The following is an 18,594-nucleotide window of genomic DNA, read 5'->3' on the forward strand; positions in this document are numbered from 1 at the left end:
CAAAATACTTTTGAGGCTTTATGTACTCAGGTCATTTATTTAATCTTTGGTCTTGTCCCGGTTTGCATTTTTGTCCCACTTTTATGGTTTTTGTTTGTGTTTTCGCGATTTTTAAATCCAGTAAATTGTTAATTAGTTCTTCCAGTCCTACTCACGCATTATAGAAGTCAGTCCTATTTTGTCCAATTTTAATGTAGAAAAACAAGATGGAAAACTTGAAATTATAAATAATTGAAATAAACAAAAGCTTCAGGACAAACTGATAAAGAATAGTTTGTTAAAATCATGAAAAATCCAGCGCTTGCTGCAGAGACGTGCACAGTGGGCTCTTTGCTGCCCCTGCTGGACAAAAAAAGAACACACGCTGCAGTTTCACCCGCAGTCAAAAGGAAATCCATCATAACCGTAATGATCAAGATCAAATCAGTGATTCATTTACAGGCTTTTCATTAAATTAGCGCCGAAGTTCCTTCACAACAATAAAATTAGAATGATACACCTCCTGGAATAAAAACAAAAAGAATTAAAAGACAGAATCTTTGTCAAACATTGCAATAGTTGAACTTATGAGTGACAAATCTGTCCCCTAGTCCATGTTATAATTAGTGTAAAATTTCGCTTTTGCACTTTTTTTACAGTGCAAACGTGTCAAATCTGTTTGGGAGACTTGACGAAACAAGCACGCACTCATCCATCCTGCCCCTGCAGCACGGGGGGCCACCACAGGGTACAGTTCTCTCTCCCTTCCTCTTCACTCTCTACACATCGGACTTCAGCCACAACTCGGACAGCTGCCACCTCCAGAAGTTCTCTGACGATACAGCCATCGTTGGACGTGTGTCTGAGGGGAAGGAACTGGAGTACAGGGAGGTCATCACCAACTTTGTTGCCTGGTGTGAACTGAACCATCTGCGCATCAACACCAGCAAGACAAAGGAGGTGGTGATCGACTTCAGTAGGAAGGCTTCTCACACTGCACCCATGAACATCCAGGGTTTGGACATTGAGATCGTGGAGGAGTACAAATACCTGGGTGTTCATCTCAACAATAAACTGGACTGGACTCATAACACAGACGCCCTGTACAAGAAGGGCCAAAGTCGTCTCCATCTACTGAGGAGACTGAGGTCCTTTGGAGTGTGCAGGTCACTGCGTAGGACTTTTTATGACTCTGTGGTGGCATTGGTGATCTTCTACGCTGTGGTCTGCTGGAGCTGTGGAAGCTCAGAGAGGGACAGGAAGAGACTCAACAAGCTGGTCAGAAGGGCTGGCTCAGTCCTGGACTGTTCTCTGGACTCCATCGACGAGGTGGGTGAGAGGAGGATGTTGACCAAGCTGACATCAATTATGGACACCCCCTCTCACCCCCTACACGAGACTGTGGGGGCCTTAAGCAGCTCCTTCAGCAGCAGACTGTTACACCCACGGTGTAAAAGGGAACGTTACCGCAGGTCATTTATCCCAACTGCCGTCAGATTGTTGAACATGCACAACTCTTAATGTAGCACCAATAACCCAGGGTTGGAGTATTTGCACTAACTAATCATCCTACCTCTGGAAGGTCTTATTTGCACATCTTATTTGCACCTTCATTTTTCTTCACACTGTCGACACTCCTTCTGTACATAATTTTAATTTCTGTATATACTGTACAATGTACATAGCAATGTACATAATATAAGTCTTTTTCTTTTTTTCTTTTAGTGCTTTTCTGTATTGTACACCACGGGCTACCGCTGTAACGTGTAATTTCCCCGATGTAGGATCAATAAAGTTTTTTATCCTTATCCTTATCATGCACTGTCACAAAGGTCATCAGCTTGTCACCGTGTTTAGTGCTTAAAAAACATTGAGGGGTTAAAGGTCCCATGCTTTTGCCCCTATTTATCAAACAAAGGTTTGAAGGGTTTTATAATAAATGATAAGCAACAAGAAAACAGAAACGACAGTATTTAAGTCAGACGGTGACTTGTGTCAGAATGAAATTGGAAATGCGCCGACGACAACGGACACCAAAGCATCAAAGTCTCTACAACAACCTCTCTTCTACGGAGAAACACTTAATTATTTTCACCAGTTTCATTCTGGTTGTTTTCTCACGTGAGCCAGTATCTATATGAACTTGTGTAAAATCAACAGCGGACAAATATTTTAAGTAATTCAAACATTTACACCTAATTTAGTCAAATACTAAATGACATCAAATCAGAAGACAGTGTTACCAAAATAATCTTTATTGAATACAGCTACATATTCATGAGCTGAAACATACTAAGAAATGCTTGAGGGGGCCAGAAGAAAAGCTGTGCTTTTCTCCCCTCAAAAATATGAACACGTCCGTCCAGTTTGACAGACTCACAAAAAGAAATCATGGAAAAATGTTTTGGTATCATTCAAATGTACTCTTGTCTTTGTCATGTGACCCTTTAAGGCACCATTTTCCCCCATAAATTTCTGACTAAAGATTAGCCAAATACCTTTACAAATTTATATCACTTAGTGAGAAGTTGTATTAATAAAAATGTGTACTTTAATTATTCCCGTTTGTGTAGAAAACATTCTTATATCCAATATACATAACAAACCAAGTTAGGAAGCTATATACAATTAAAAACAAAATAGAAAATATGCAGTTTAATCAACACTAATTATTCATCAACAGCTGATTAAGACACATATCTGCATATTTACGGTATATTGGAGAACTTTGCAGACTTATGTTGAGGAATAAGTGGAATAATGAAGCATCTTTCAGTCGAGATCATCTGGACATTGTAGCAAAAGTTTAAAAAAAAGAAAAATACAAATCAGTGCTGGTTCTGAGGAGTAGATTAACAAAAAAACTCCAAACATTTTAACTTCAGTCTGGACCAAAGTTCCCACTTCCCCTCAGAGGCTGCGTCTCCTCATTAGCATCCTCTCAGCTCTACTTCTTTCTCCAACACCACGGGCAGGATCAGATGTGAGATGCGGCTCCACAGTCCTCCGTATTTGTCTCCATCCATCCCATTGTAGCTCACGGTGTTGTTGGAGTCCACCAGCCTCTCTCTGAGGTAATCCTGGACATTCTCCTCCACTTCTCTCAGACTCTTCTTCTCCCCGAGCACGTCTTGGGGCAACAGCACAGTGAACAGCAAGAACACTCGCTTGTAGGCGGCGTGCTCATGGTCACAGTAGCGGTAAAAAATGAGGGTGGAGCCAGGAGGGAACTCTTCGAGGCGATGGATGACGGCAGCAGGCTTGTCTCCTTCAAAAGCTGCTCGTAACTGGTTGTCGATGTCCAGCTTCACTTGGTCACTGTCCATTCCGGCTGTATCTGCTCCATCAATGTAGAGCAGAGATCCATTGAGGGCAGAGGAGAAGGAGGCGGCCAGCCCTTGAGCCAGGCAGCGCAGTGTCTGCTCCGCTCCGAGGCCAGCGGTGAAGATCAGACTGACCGGCTCGGTGGGCTGGGCGGTTTTCAGGTGTTTCTCCAGGTGGATTTTGCTCCTCCTCCACAGTTCAGGCCGCTGACTCGGAAACTGAGTTTGCAGAAGACTCAGCTGATCTGCAAATGTTTCCAGCTCAGGAGCCCTGCACGGATGATCTCCACCCTTTATGAGACTCTGGTCTCGAGGAAGGAACTTTAACGCCAGCAAAATGGTGACACAGATGAGCAGAACCGTGAAAATCAAAGGCCAGTGGCACCACCCTAAAAAGGTCATTAATAAAGCTCTTAGCAACGTTTACATGCAGATATAATGAAAGTGTAAATAAAGCCGCTCACCTCTGCCAGATGTTATCAAGCTGTCTTTAATTACAGCAGCTTTCTTTGTTTCTTTTGGAAGACAAACTGTGATTAAATCATTGTTTTAAATGTCTCACTTTGCTTCAGATTGTCACACTCAGCTCTAACAAATCCCTTCAATACCTCTTTCTTGGTGCTGGAAATGTTCTTTATGTAATGGATTGTTGTTCACAGGTTTCCGAATTGTTGTGTAATTTTCTGGGGCCGGATACACACTCCGAATATGATGATTAGCTGGTGGCATTTCTAAAAATAGGACAGAATTCATTAATGCAACAATATAAAGACATTTATATACAAAAACACAGTTTTATATAAACCTCTACAGTACCAAGTCTCATTGTTTTGGCCTCTATTTTCCTCTGGTAGTCTTGATTGGCAGTAATCCTTATATCGGACATATCAGGTCTCTGCCGTGGTGCCTTGAGTCGGGCTGGAGGCTTGGTGGATGCCACATGTCCTTCAGTTAATGTGCTTTCTGAAGAAAAAGACAGGACAGATTAAGACAAATTTATAATCCTCATCTGATGTACTCATTAACATGCAGGGTGAAATTTTAGCACTTCCCTACCTTTAACATTTTCATTTACAGGGATTCGACAGCGTACACTGGCCACTACATGAGATGAAAAGTTCCTGTCTTCATGGGGCCGCGGTATGGCTGCACCATCTAAACAGTTTATATTGATTTATCTGTCAGGGAAATGCACCAATGATTTCAACTGCACCGATTCTAACCGTGTCCACGTGAGGAATCCTGGACAGCATCCATTTGGAGGTCTTCATTAACCTCCATAAGTTCAGATCCATCGTTCTCATGACCATCCCTGGCCATGTGTTCTTCAGCCTCCAGGCGTCTTTTCTTGAGAGACTCTGTTCAACAAGGAAATGTGTTTACAACACGCAGTATAAAAGAAATATATATAAAGGTATACATTGAAAGGATTTTACTGTCATCTCTTTCCAAGTCATTGGAATCTCTCAGCACGGTCGGACGTTTGGTTAAACTCTTTTTAGATCTCGTTACAGGACCTCTAGGGGTCCTCTCGTAACTCATTGCTGAGAAATAAACAGATATTATTGTCAGCGAGCGTCCCGACCTCTACAGTCTGGGGAGATTCTACTAACAAAACCAGTTCATATGAAGAAAAGCAAGAAAGCAAAGCGACTGCTTACAAATGGTGCCCGTTAGCTTCTAGCGCTAAGCTAAATTACGCGTTTCTTCAATACTGACTTACTTACGTTTACCCGATGTCTGCCGTGTTAATCTTCTCAGAGCACGCTTCCCTACACTGTCAGACACTTGAATCCATTTAATACACCTAACCAGCTAAACTAAAAATAAAGAACTAAACACTAGCAGGAACCACCGTGCTCGCGACCAAAATCGGACACTTCCGGGAACTTTCCTTTCGTTCTGTCAGTGAAATACATCAACGACTGTAACCTGATTCTAACCTTGTCGACGTGAGGAATCCTGAACAGCATCCCTTCCGAGGTCTTCTTCAACCTCCATAGGTTCAGATCTCTGAACATTCCTGTCATTCTCATGACCAACCCTGGCCATGTCTCCTTCAGCCTCCCGGCGTCTTTTCTCGCTAAGAGACTCTGTTAATGAAGAAAATATGTTTACAACACGCAGTCTAAAGCAAATATAATAATAATAATATAATAATAATAATAATAATAATAATAATAACAACAACACATTTAAAATAATTTACCATCATCCTCGATGTCGTCCTCCAACTCCTTGGAATAAGCGACCACAGGAAGAGATGATATCCTTGAACTCCTAGTTCTCTTTAGAGGACCTCTAGGGGTTGCTTCGTAAGTCGTTACTGGGTAATAATCACAGATTATTATTGTCAGCGAGCGTCCCCAACTTTTCGGTCTGGGGAGATTCTACTAACAAAAACGGTTCATATGAAGAAAAGCAAGAAAGCAAAGCGACTACTTACAAATGGTGCCCGTTTAGTCAGTTACCGTTAGCTTCTAGTGCTAAGCTAACTTACGCATTTCTTCAATACTGACTTACTTACGTTTACCCGATGTCTGCCGTGTTGATCTTCTCAGAGCATGCTTCCCTGCACCGTCAGAAACACTTGAATCCATTTAACACACCTAACCAGCTAGACTAAAAATAAAGAACTAAACACTAGCAGGAACCATTGTGCTCGCGACCAAAATCGGACACTTCCGGGAACTTTCCTTTCGTTCTGTCAACACTACGGTGGCTGAGAGGCGAAACGCGCTGCACATTCGCCTGACAAAAACGGAAGTACTGTGAGATATAACTTGTCTTCAAAGTTTGGCAAACTTAAGTAACATTAGCCGTAGCCGTTAGGACTGTTACTACAACAAAATGTTCGATTTAAAATGTTCACTAAGAATTTAATCTTCGGATAAACGTGACGCTTGTGTTGGTATCCTTGTATCTATGATGAGAAACGTAAAACTGAAAATGTGCACATGCGATCCTTTTCGCGATATTTGGCTGTGTACAAAGTTACGGACCAGTAATAATACAAACAAACAAACAAAGAACAAAGATGTGACAATCATTTTCTTATTTGCATAAAATTAATTAACATTGTATGCAATTAATTATTTGCATAACACTGATTATCGTTGCTAAAAATGAAAGAGGAACATTTTTACTGAATTTAAATTAAATGTATTTAACTGTATAATCATATAGCCAAGACTGATTTTTACTTTGAGAATGTGCATGGGTGTTTTTAGGTTGGTTTTTTAATTAAAAAAAATAAGGCATCCTACGCAATTTCCTTATTTCTGCAGCGCCTTTTTTTTTTTCTCAGCGCGTTTGCACCTTTCGGCCACCGTACAATTCTTTCTAACCGGAAATTCCGCCACTAGATCGTCTTCCGGTGATCTGTCAGCTCGTTAGGTCTGACTACCAGAGTACAGTTTTCCTGGTCAGTTGCCTCCAGCTATAACTGAAGGTACGTTTCACAGAAACTCGCCTTTACTGATAAACGCTTGAAAATGGAAAAGAGTGAATTAGGGAAAAATCTTGTCTCGCTATCTCTGAGCTTGCTTATCTAAGAATAACACGCTAGCTTGGCTCATCAAGGCTAATTCCTGTTTAGCAAGCTTTTATTTATCTATTTATCTAAGCAGGTTTTCGTTTATTTCCCCGCCCAAAGATACCAATAATAATTTCTTGCTTTTATCCGACGATGCAGACCAATCTGTCATGTTGAGGCCCGGTATGGTCTTTGAGAGACGTAGCTCTATATGTGGAAAAGCGTCTAAACTTGAGTTTCTATTACACAAATGTTCTCCATGGTGAGAACTTTTTGATTCGTTATTATGATTATAATTGTTATCATTCCTTTTATTATTTCTACTACCGTTAATACATTTTTACAAATAAGAGACTCTCTAGTTGACGTTTGTATAATATCAACACAGTGAGCAAAGTATCTTCCACTGTTTGAAATTTAACCGGAACCCACTAGAGATAAATGTGACCCAGTTAGGAAGACACCTTTGAGCATAAGTGGCCCAATAAATCCAGACTGGAGTTCGAGGATCGGCTGTTCTTATGTGCTGTTGTGAAAAGCTGCCGGACTCCACCCGTTCTTTATGTCAGAGAGTTTTAATCAGGATTTCTTCAGAATCAGTATCATCTTTGTTTGGACCATGTTTGAGCAGATCAACAAGGAGTTTTACTCCAGTTTTTCTCAGTATTTTAAATAAGACTTTTTTAATGTTCTTCTCAGTTTTCTGCATAACCACTACATGGTTTATTCTGAGTGAAGGGCTGAAGTATTTAAAGACATGGCAGCTCCAGATACCAACCAGCACATAACAGGTAGTCAAACAAACATTGCCATCGATTAGCAACATTAACAACAATACTTTAAATGTGATTTGTTCTGACTTATCAGATTTCAGGCAAGAGGAACCGCACTTGGCAAACACAGAACTTTCCTTAGAAAATATTGATTGCAACGTGGAAGAAAGGAGTGTTACTCCGAATCACAAAGACGGTAGGGCGGGAATCAATTCAGTCAGCTTAACAATGTACATTCACATGACAGACATAAGAATTATTATTTACTTTTATAGACACTGGTGATGGAGAACAACAGTTAATTATGATCAATGGAGGCTCAGCAAATGAGACTAATGGAGGAGAGACGAGTGTTGCTCAACATGTAGATCACCTGGAAGGTAAGATAGACGTGATCTTATCCTACTAACTCTTGCATGGAGTGTATTTATCAGTGTAACCCATAAAAAATTACGATTGCTTGATTGTCACAAACATTTTAAAGGCCCTAAACATCTCCCCTATCAAGCTTTATGGTTGAGCTGCAGTGATCAGATGACTGGGTCAGTAGGTAACTTCCATAAAATGTCAGCGGTGTCAGTGGATCGCCTCAGCCCGGATTTTGACCAAACTTGTCGAGAATGATACAAACAAATAATGATCCTCTCCTCTCCTCTCTCTCTCCTCTCCTCTCCTCTCTCTCCTCTCCTCTCCTCTCCTCTCCTCTCCTCTCCTTAGGCCCTGGGATTCTGTAAAGCGCCTAGAAACAATTTTGATTGTAAAAGATGCTATATAAATAACGATTGATTAATTGACTGATAAAAATACATTTACCACTAACTTTGATCTAAAAAGGTAGAGTTAATGTGAGTATTGTAGATGAGACAGCTGCTGCACTCTGGTCGTGGTTGTGTCTTCCATCTTTATTTAACCTCTCTAAAGAGAATAAAACTTTAGATGGAGTCTGTTCTTCTGTCAGTCTCAGGGGAAATTATGCCTCCAGAACCCTTGTGTCCAGATGTGAGCAGATGCCAGGAGGAAAGCAGCAGCTCACCTCAGAGTGATGACAGGAGTGAGAGAACACTGGAGCACGACCAACAGATCCCAGAGGGTGAGGAGATTTCCAGCAGTTGATCCTACTGGAATGATTTTACATTGAAGAGCCGGGTTTTATTGTCAAATCTAGAAGTTTTTTTTTAGGAATATTTCTCTTATTTGAAAGAAGCAGCAGAGGAACCATCTCTGTCAGCACTGGGAGGCAGAGAGGACGATCAGGTGGATGGACAACGTAAAGAAACCCTAAATACAGACAACGTCACAGCTCAAGAGGGTGAGTTCCTACTCAGTTTCTGCAATTGTTCTGTCTTTTCTAAGGACAGAAGTCATCCATGAAGAAAATGTTGATGGAGGTGCTCACAATAATTCCAGCGTTTCGATCATGTTTGAATTAAATTGAGATATTTTTGCTCCTCTTGGTCAGAAGATGAAGATGATGAGACCACGAAGTCTGCTCAGAAAATCCCAGATAAGGACACACTGAGGGACACGGGTCCACCCACTCAGGACACTCCTGAACCACCAGTACCAGGAGACCTGGAAAGGCCTGAAGGTAGTATTGTTAATTAATCAAAATGTTAATAATTGATATTTTGTCATTGTTTGAGTAGTTTTTCTTTTCTTTCTTGATTAACTGTACATGTTACATATGGTGTCTTTATTCTGTAGGAAGTGGAAGCTACCTAAAATATGTGGGTGTGGTGGTAGTCCTCCTCTCCTCTCCTCTCCTCTCTCTCTCCTCTCCTCTCCTCTCCTCTCCTCTCCTCTCCTCTCCCTCTCCTCTCCTCTCCTCTCCTCCTCTCCTCTCCTCCTCTCCTCTCCTCTCCTCTCCTCTCCTCTCCTCTCCTCTCCTCCTCCTCTCCTCTCCTCTCCTCTCCTCTCCTCCTCTCCTCTCCTCCCCCCCCCCCTCTCCTCTCCTCCCCTCCCCCCCTCTCCTCTCCTCTCCTCTCCTCTCCTCTCCTCTCTCCTCTCCTCCTCTCCTCTCCTCTCCTCTCCTCTCCTCTCCTCTCCTCTCCTCTCCTCTCCTCTCCTCTCCTCTCCTTAGGCCCTGGGATTCTGTAAAGCGCCTAGAAACAATTTTGATTGTAAAAGACGCTATATAAATAAAGATTGATTAATTGACTGATAAAAAATACATTTGCCACTAACTTTGATCTAAAAAGGTAGAGTTAATGTGAGTATTGTAGATGAGACAGCTGCTGCACTCTGGTCGTGGTTGTGTCTTCCATCTTTATTTAACCTCTCTAAAGAGAATAAAACTTTAGATGGAGTCTGTTCTTCTGTCAGTCTCAGGGGAAATTATGCCTCCAGAACCCTTGTGTCCAGATGTGAGCAGATGCCAGGAGGAAAGCAGCAGCTCACCTCAGAGTGATGACAGGAGTGAGAGAACACTGGAGCACAACCAACAGATCCCAGAGGGTGAGGAGATTTCCAGCAGTTGATCCTACTGGAATGAGTTTACATTGAAGAGCCGGGTTTTATTGTCAAATCTAGAAGTTTTTTTTTAGGAATATTTCTCTTATTTGAAAGAAGCAGCAGAGGAACCATCTCTGTCAGCACTGGGAGGCAGAGAGGACGATCAGGTGGATGGACAACGTAAAGAAACCCTAAATACAGACAACGTCACAGCTCAAGAGGGTGAGTTCCTGCTTCCTACTCAGTTTCTGCAATTGTTCTGTCTTTTCTAAGGACAGAAGTCATCCATGAAGAAAATGCTGATGGAGGTGCTCACAATAATTCCAGCGTTTCGATCTTGTTCTAATTAAATTGAGATATTTTTGCTCCTCTTGGTCAGAAGATGAAGATGATGAGACCACGAAGTCTGCTCAGAAAATCCCAGATAAGGACACACTGAGGGACACGGGTCCACCCACTCAGGACACTCCTGAACCACCAGTACCAGGAGACCTGGAAAGGCCTGAAGGTAGTATTGTTAATTAATCAAAATGTTAATAATTGATATTTTATCATTGTTTGAGTAGTTTTTCTTTTCTTTCTTGATTAACTGTACATGTTACATATGGTGTCTTTATTCTGTAGGAAGTGGAGGCTACCTAAAATATGTGGGTGTGGTGGTAGTCGTAGTTGTTGCCATCCTGGGGCATCAGCTTCTCCATGCAGAGACGCCCCATCAGAAAGAGGACGCGCAACAGATAGACATTTTCCTTCGAAGGATGGAAAAATTAAAGAGCCAGTTTCCTAACCAGCGTCCTGAGCTGTGGACCAGGAGCAAGATCCATCTGTTGAAGCACCTCCGGACGGCCCAGCCCACCGAGCCAGTCAGTCTGATCCTCACCGCTGGCGTCAAAGCGGAGCGGACGCTGTCCTGCCTGGCTCATGGGCTGGCCTCTACCTTCAACGCCTCTGTTCTGCACATCGATGGAACCAGCAAATCTCACCAGGACAGCGACCAGGTGAAATTGGACATCGACAGCAAGTTGCAGGTTGCGTTTGAGGGAGACCAACCCGTGGCCATTATTCACCGCTTCGAGGAACTGCCCCCAGGGTCCACCCTCATTTTTTACCGCTACTGCGACCATGAGAACGCCGCCTACAAGAAGACGTTCCTGATATTCACAGTGCTGCTCAGTGAAGAGGAGGAGATTCCTGCGCAGAGTCGTCTGAGCGCTGTGGAGGAGATGGTGGACGACCACCTTCAGAAAAAGTTCCTCACCGACAGCCATCCAATCTCTTTTGACAGGATGGACCGTGACAAGTATGGTGGACTGTGGAGTCGCATTTCTCATCTGATCCTGCCTGTGGCAGCGGAGAGAAGAACAGAGCATGAAGGATGCCCTGCTACATAAATGGCCCCTCATGGCATGGCTTTTAGTCTAAAAAGGAACGTGTTGAAATTAAAAAATCACTACATTGAATCGCCCCACAGATAAACACAAATCAGGAAATCACCCTTTGATGGGCGTTCAGAACTGTTCAACAAATGTGGCAATAATTTCATCTGTTTCTACTTTTATATGTGTTTGAAGACAGTGCAAATGAAAAGTTATTTGACTTTTAGTACTTGTGCAATTTCTAATGCGAACTACTGAAATGTGTGTAAATGGTGTAATCTCAGACCCATTTGTCCTCCTATGGAGAATGAATGCAAGAAAAATGCATAAATACTCACCATTTATTTTTATTATGAAAATTGCAGTTTCTAATGATACATGGCACTGTGTGCCCGATAGAACACCTGCACCTCGCTGAAGGAAGGTTGAAATGCTGCTTTGAGTGCCTTAAAATTGCAAATAAACATTTCTACAATTGTACGGGTTGTTATTGCAGTAGATCGCCGCTGGAGGGCAGCAGACGCTTAGAATCTACTTTTGTCTGGCTGCACCTTTGCTATTAAATTCAAAAAGTGCTCGATGCCGAGAAACTTTTTCCTAGATTGAAAATTTCTGTGGCTATTTCCCCTCACGTCTGTGATTTATTGCGCCGTTTATCACTTCTGAATAGCGTCTTAAGCATTTCCAGCTCCTCCTTTCCAGTTTGCCGAGACCCGCCTCCTGTCATCGCTGCACCAGCAGCAGAAGCCGGCTGTTCCCTCTCAGACGGCACCCTAAATCAGCCCACGTTCAGCCGGACAATGAAAACGATAACACCGTAGCCCAGTCGTGATATCTGGTCGTACTTTTGGACGCAGCTCCATTCTTCTTTTTGGAAAGCCTGCTATGACATTTTCTTGGCATCTAAACTGATAGGTGACAGGCTGTGCCTGGCAGAAGACCTTCGGATTTAGTTCTCTTTTGGGCGCTCTGGGAGCCTCACATCATGCACAGGTTATGCCTTGTCCTCGCCATGTGCTGTGCGTCTTTCCCATGTGGCTCTGCAGCACCGACGGTCCCAGGCGAGGATCCCGGGTCACAGTGGAAAGACAAGGTGGAGCAGGATGAGAGGCTCCGGGAGGAGATAGACGGTCAGGACAATATTCTCTCCAAGGTAGGGCACGAGCATCCATTCTGTGCAACTTTGATGCGTAAAATTGTAAAAAAAATAAAAATAAATAATCGTGGTGGAAAATACATTGACGCTCTTCTCTTTATAGCTGCTGGGTGATTATGACAAAGTGAAAGCCCTCTCGGAAGGCTCTGACTGTCGGTGTAAATGTGTTGTCAGACCCCTGAGCAAGAGCGCCTGCCGGCGAATAGAAGCAGGCAACGCCAGCGTGCAGGACTTCTACACTGTGGAGACCATCACCTCTGGACCTCACTGCAAGTGCGCCTGCATAGCTCCACCGTCGGCGGTCAACCCCTGCGAGGGCGAGTACAGGCTGAAAAAACTCAGAGAGGCAGGAAACGAGAACGTGAAGGTGAACCCCCCCCCCCCCCCCCGACCCCCCCCCGACCCCCGTGTGCCACTGCGCGCTGACAGCCTGTTTTCCCAACTGTTGTATTGGAATGTCCTGAGTAAATGGACATCAACGTTCCTAAAATGAAGGGAAACACAGCAGCAGCAGCTTTGAACCATCACTGGAGATTCATTTTATGGGCCTGGAATAAATTTTACGCGCTACGTGAATTCTTATACTGGAATTTGATCGTTTGATCGTTTTAGCTGTCGACCATCCTTGAGCTGCTGGAGGGATCCTTCTACGGTATGGACCTGCTGAAGCTGCACTCGGTCACATACAAGCTCCTGGATCGCATGGATCGAGTGGAAAAGGTGCAGCATAATTTCTATCACTACCAACATTCCGTTGTTATCTCAATACAACAGAGCGGGACCAAAATCTACATTTGTGCGCAATAAATACTAAAAGTACACTAGGATAGTCGATTATTATTAGATTTACTACATCACAAACTGCAATTCCTTCATTTAAGATGATTTAATTTCTTTAATTAACTGAAGTTTGAGATTATTTCCCCACTTCCTATGAATAAAGAATAATGTATTACGTCTTTACAGTACAAAGTCTTTTATTTAAAGCTGTTTCCAATCAGGAAATGAGCAGCAACAAGCCAACGTGTCCAAATTGCAGCATTATCCCCATAAATCGAGTCTCATCCAAACAGGTGCAGCACAGCCAAAACAGCCAGACATGGTATTAGTGTATCAGAGTAACTGAAAACATGTGTCCCCTGAATGCAGCATGGGCAAGCTGCAGAGAGGAATTTAGACTAGAACCCTCCCAGTCCCCTTTCTGTTGCGTTTTACCCTGAGCCCACTGTTACCAGCACGACAAGAAGGGAGCAGTCAAGGGAAACTGGGACTAAAGGGCGGAAAACTGGTGACCTCACATAATCTCTGATCGTGTCAAACAGGCTGTTCATGCAGGATATGAGGAGGTGGGGAGGCGAGAGCTGTCACTCGGCTTCAGAACCGTCCTGGCAGAGACGCAGCTGCATAACAAGAGAGCGTAAATCAAGCAGAACCGCCACTTCTTTTATTGGCTACAGCTGCTTTGACATGTGCAAAGGTCGGCGGCAGAGGGCGGGACGCGATGGCGGTGTCAGGGAGCAGGGGTGCCCTCTGGGCGTCAAAATGCATTCTGGGACGTGTGCGGGGGACGAGCGTTTGGAGCGAGCTAGATGAAGATGATCGAAAAAGAAAACAGGCGATGAGAATCAGCCGTGTCCTTCAGGGTCCTGGTCTTCCTCACGCTCGCATCAGTCTGTGATTTACTCCCCATTTGAACAGAGCACAGATCTTTATTTAGAACTCCCTCCGTCGTATCTATGCTTCAGCATCACCCTCATCCTGCTGTTGTTCATTAAACTGAAGATCCTTTTCCCTACGTTCCTGTAACATTTCTATTTGTCCATGTCTCCATGAAGGCTGTGTCCACGGACAACAAGGCGGACGAGGTGAAGCTCCAGGACAGCCCAACCACCCAGGCGCTTGTGACTGAGATCCCACCCGCCCCTTCTACTCCTCCTCCTCCTCCTCCTCCCCCTCCCCCTCCCCCTTCCCCTTCCCCCCTGCTCCCAGAACTGGACAACGGTCTCGGTGAGGTCGACAGGGCAGCGGCGTATCGGACCCCTGAGGTATCTTAAATCCCGTTTTAAATTCTTCAACTTGTTTTTGATCCACCTTTCGGAGCGCAACACAAATCTGTTTCTTCTGCTTTGTGTGTCCATCTGAGCAGGACAAGTATGAGGAGAAGATCATTGCCGGCGATCCATCTCACCTCCAGAAAGACGGTTCCGTCCAGATCATCGAGGATGCTCCCATGGCGACGCCCAAAGCCCCTACCAGCAAGACAGCCCCCCGGGTGTCGAGGACGGGACACAACGGAATGATCATCAGAGGGATGACTTTCTATAAATCGGACCCAGACCCGATGGTGGCAGATGACGGGGATCCAGGGGAGAACTGTAAGTGGATTTAAGGTCCCAGCAGAGAACAAAATACGTGAATGAGGTTTATGGTGCTCAGATTATCTTTTGCTTGCATTTCTTAGTTTTCGAGTACGATGGATTCAGTGGCGATAACGCCATCAACCTCTTGATTGAGGAAAATCTTCTGCAACATCAGGCCTCTCATCCCAGAATCAGCGAGACGCTGATCCCGCTCCAAACAACGGCTCCTCCTAATGATTCCGCCACGGCTGGTCAAACACAAACCAAAATTGAACCTGTCTCAAAAAATCAGAGTGAGCTCATCAGGACCAGCACCATGGCAACAGTGTCAGAAGATGTGCAGGGTGATGCATCGGTCCTCAATTTACCAACCGGAAGTGCCGGCGCTTCACCTCGGGCTCAAAGAGACCCCGCCTCAGTCTCGCCACTCCAGTTGATATCTGAATCTGCTAGCACTTCTCAGAACAGCGTTGCCATGGAAACCATGAGGAATTTCACCGAGGCCTCTGAGAATGCAGCCGCGGCCACGACCACAATACTGCCTGCCACAGTCATGGAGACATCAGAGGTGAAATATCAACTGGAAACGACCCCCGAGAGCTCTTCTGAAACAGCTATACGACCTGTGGCCTCCGCCGGCCCTACGCTCCACGCCATCCTGGCCACTGCACCAGTGGAGCCCATTGCAGCTCCAATGGCAGCTACACCCAAACAGGCTGGCAACACAACGCCAGAGGTGGAAGCCAAAACCATCATTTCAGGATCAACTTTACCTCCACATACAGAGTCACCTGTTACCTCTCTGCCAGTCACCACACCATCACCTACAACCACCACACCATCACCTACAACCACCACACCATCACCTACAACCACCACAACCACCACACCAGCACCTACAACCACCACCCATCACCTACAACCACCACACACCACCTACAACCACCACACCACCACCGACAACCACCACACCACCACCTACAACCACCACACCATCACCTACAACCACTACACCATTACCTACAACCACCACACCACCACCTACAACCACCACCACACCACCACCTACACCACCACACCATCACCTACACCACCACACCATCACCTACAACCACTACACCATCACCTACAACCACCACACCACCACCTACAACCACCACACCACCACCTACAACCACCACACCATTACCTACAACCACCACACCATCACCTACAACCACTACACCATCACCTACAACCACTACACCATCACCTACAACTACCACACCATTACCCACAACCACCACACCATTACCCACAACCACCACACCATCACCTACAACCACCACACCATTACCTACAACCACCACACCATTACCTACAACCACCACACCATCACCTACAACCACCACACCATCACCTACAACCACCACACCATCACCTACAACCACTACACCATCACCTACAACCACTACACCATTACCTACAACCACCACATCATTACCTACAACCACAACACTGATAACAACAACCACCACCACCACTGTTGCTGCTGCTCGAACCAAACGGAAATACAAAATATCCTGGGATGAAGAAGAGGTAGACGAAAAGCGAGTGGAACCAGAGTCACCAAAACGGAGACAGGAGAGCGCTCCTTCAAGAAAACGTGGTATGTTGACTTCATGTGTTGGCACAGAACATAAACAGATGTTTGTTTGTTATCTGATATCTTTGAGCCCTGTGATAAAAATGGTCCAGAGGACGTGCTGCTTTATCCAAAGTTTTGGGCCTCTATGGTGTTGTAAGGCTTTATCCTCATTGGAATGTGGAATGTTATATTCTCTCCACCAAATTCTACGGCTCTCAATCCCGAACGTCAGTGTGTCAACCTCAGAGAAATGTTGGTTGATGGTCCCACCCAGAAATACTGGGCGAGGTTAACACCAAAAACAAGCTCGAGAACATCCCAGTCAGTTTCACAAACCAAATGGCGGAATGACATCATGACAAAATCAAGGCTTGTTCATAAAAGCCTTGAAAATGGAAGCTGTTCATTGAGACATTGAGACTCCGGCTCCGCCTGTCTTCATTCTTTCCTGTTAGTCAACCCAAAGCCTCTTAATTAGTTTCAGACGCATTGACGCAGGTCTGGGTGACGATGAACTGCGGCTGAATCCTCACTCGTGGCCATCCGTCTCTTTCACAGGGGAGTGCAAGGACACCTTGGCAACCATCTCCGAGCCTGTAACTCACAACACATACGGCCGGAATGAGGGAGCGTGGATGAAGGATCCGTTATCTGGCAACGATAAAATTTACGTCACAAACTTCTACTATGGCAACAACCTCCTGGAGTTTCGCAACCTGGACATTTTCAAAACGGGTGAGGGTCAGAGGCTGCTCTTTACTGTCCTTGTTACTTTGTATTTATCGGTGTCGTCATTTTTAGGCCGTTTTACCAACTCGTACAAGCTTCCCTACAACTGGATTGGCACCGGACACGTGGTCTACAACGGAGCCTTCTACTACAGCCGTGCTTTCTCGCGAGACATCATCAAGTTTGACCTCCGGCACCGCCTGGTGGCCGCCTGGACCTTGCTGCACGACGCCCTGATCGAGGAGTCGTCGTCACCCTCGGACTGGCGCAGCCAGTCCAGTGTCAGCTTTGCCGTGGATGAGAGCGGCCTGTGGATCGTCTACCCGGCCCTGGATGAGGAGGGCTTCATGCAGGAGATGATTGTTCTGAGCCGAGTGAACCCCTTAGACCTCAGCACGCAGCCGGAGACCACCTGGAGAACCGGGCTCAGGAGGAATCGCTATGGAAACTTCTTCATCGTGTGCGGGGTCCTCTATGCCGTGGACAGCTACAACCAAAAGGACGCCAACCTGGAATACGCCTTCGACACGCACACCAATACTCAGATGATTCCCAGAATGCCTTTCACCAACAACTACACCTACACCACTCAGATTGACTACAATCCAAAAGAAGGGGTGTTGTACGCGTGGGACAACGGACACCAGGTCACATACAACATCAAGTTCGCCTACGTTGAACCCTAGAAAGGGTTTCAGAGAGATGCCCTAAGGTTGAAATGGATTGTAGATCAGTCCAGCCGGACTCCAGTATGGACACTTATGAGGGCCAAATGGACAGTTGTATTTCAATATATTGTGCCACAGTTGCTTTACATTATTTTCCTAAATGATAGCGATCATCCTTCTGTCTGCAGAGTTGTACTGTGCAAAGTCCAACTGTAAAAATCAAAGCCCCGAGATAAATTCACATAGAATAATTGAAGGATTTGAATCAGAGTGAATTTGTAGGCTCGTTCTTTTGACACATCCCCAGATTACTCTTTCGTTCCTGTTTTATACACATTATTTTGTACTGAATTGTTCTTTGCATCATATTTCAAAGGTGCCGACTCAGCGATTGCTGCTGATCTTTGTCTTGTCGAAGCACTTAACTCGATCACTCCGCACCGGAATATTCTGAGGAGGCAATAAAGTTTGAAAATACCAATGGAAAAGCTCTTCTTTGTCCTGGTTAACCACCCCCCCCTCCCCGAGGTCGCCTCTAGTCACAAGGGGAACTGACGAGGCACTACCAGTGCTTAAAAAAATCCCAAACAGATTGTATTTTAGCCTGTAATTTTTCA

At 44.9% G+C, this 18,594-nt stretch overlaps 3 protein-coding genes and 1 long non-coding RNA gene across 41 annotated transcripts; 2 read left to right on the forward strand and 2 right to left on the reverse strand.

Moving 5' to 3' along the window:
- Positions 1 to 2,218: 2,218 nt before the first annotated feature.
- LOC130528213 (torsin-1A-interacting protein 2-like) lies at positions 2,219 to 6,023 on the reverse strand. Of its 3 annotated transcripts, none has more exons than XM_057037271.1 (10): positions 5,830 to 6,023; positions 5,512 to 5,628; positions 5,246 to 5,395; positions 4,739 to 4,846; positions 4,526 to 4,660; positions 4,359 to 4,457; positions 4,119 to 4,265; positions 3,911 to 4,033; positions 3,767 to 3,817; positions 2,219 to 3,691 (listed from the first exon to the last, which is right to left on the reverse strand). In XM_057037271.1, the coding sequence occupies exons 1-10, from the start codon at positions 5,900 to 5,902 to the stop codon at positions 2,910 to 2,912; spliced, it is 1,785 nt and encodes a 594-aa protein (XP_056893251.1). In that variant the 5' UTR covers positions 5,903 to 6,023; the 3' UTR covers positions 2,219 to 2,909. The 3 variants fall into 3 exon arrangements, with proteins under 3 accessions (XP_056893251.1, XP_056893250.1, XP_056893252.1); XM_057037270.1 differs by having other exon boundaries at positions 3,767 to 3,832; XM_057037272.1 differs by lacking the exon at positions 4,739 to 4,846 and having other exon boundaries at positions 3,767 to 3,832.
- A 574-nt stretch (positions 6,024 to 6,597) lies between these two features.
- On the forward strand, positions 6,598 to 11,917 carry LOC130528215 (torsin-1A-interacting protein 2-like). 34 transcript variants are annotated; one of them, XM_057037273.1, is made up of 11 exons: positions 6,598 to 6,753; positions 7,537 to 7,628; positions 7,705 to 7,806; positions 7,886 to 7,990; positions 8,569 to 8,700; positions 8,812 to 8,934; positions 9,073 to 9,198; positions 9,933 to 10,064; positions 10,176 to 10,283; positions 10,441 to 10,569; positions 10,686 to 11,917. In XM_057037273.1, exons 2-11 carry the CDS (start codon positions 7,595 to 7,597, stop codon positions 11,450 to 11,452), a joined length of 1,758 nt encoding a protein of 585 aa, XP_056893253.1. In that variant the 5' UTR covers positions 6,598 to 6,753; positions 7,537 to 7,594; the 3' UTR covers positions 11,453 to 11,917. The 34 variants fall into 34 exon arrangements, with proteins under 34 accessions (XP_056893253.1, XP_056893254.1, XP_056893255.1 ...); XM_057037274.1 differs by having other exon boundaries at positions 10,444 to 10,569; XM_057037275.1 differs by having other exon boundaries at positions 10,179 to 10,283.
- Positions 11,918 to 12,153: 236 nt separating this feature from the next.
- olfml2ba (olfactomedin-like 2Ba) lies at positions 12,154 to 18,465 on the forward strand. Its single transcript, XM_057037310.1, has 9 exons — positions 12,154 to 12,590; positions 12,697 to 12,960; positions 13,206 to 13,313; positions 14,429 to 14,638; positions 14,740 to 14,968; positions 15,055 to 15,814; positions 16,441 to 16,601; positions 17,139 to 17,315; positions 17,382 to 18,465. The coding sequence occupies exons 1-9, from the start codon at positions 12,423 to 12,425 to the stop codon at positions 17,993 to 17,995; spliced, it is 2,691 nt and encodes an 896-aa protein (XP_056893290.1). The 5' UTR covers positions 12,154 to 12,422; the 3' UTR covers positions 17,996 to 18,465.
- LOC130528219 (uncharacterized) lies at positions 15,690 to 16,553 on the reverse strand. 3 transcript variants are annotated; one of them, XR_008951241.1, is made up of 5 exons: positions 16,437 to 16,553; positions 16,248 to 16,394; positions 16,080 to 16,205; positions 15,890 to 15,952; positions 15,690 to 15,798 (listed from the first exon to the last, which is right to left on the reverse strand). It is a non-coding gene; the product is annotated as an uncharacterized LOC130528219 (long non-coding RNA). The 3 variants fall into 3 exon arrangements; XR_008951239.1 differs by having other exon boundaries at positions 15,711 to 15,819; XR_008951240.1 differs by having other exon boundaries at positions 15,711 to 15,819; positions 15,890 to 15,994; positions 16,059 to 16,142; positions 16,227 to 16,331; positions 16,395 to 16,498.
- Positions 18,466 to 18,594: the final 129 nt, after the last annotated feature.

The sequence above is a fragment of the Takifugu flavidus genome, chromosome 7, assembly GCF_003711565.1.
Source record: "Takifugu flavidus isolate HTHZ2018 chromosome 7, ASM371156v2, whole genome shotgun sequence".
In the NCBI taxonomy this organism is placed as follows: Eukaryota; Metazoa; Chordata; class Actinopteri; order Tetraodontiformes; family Tetraodontidae; genus Takifugu; species Takifugu flavidus.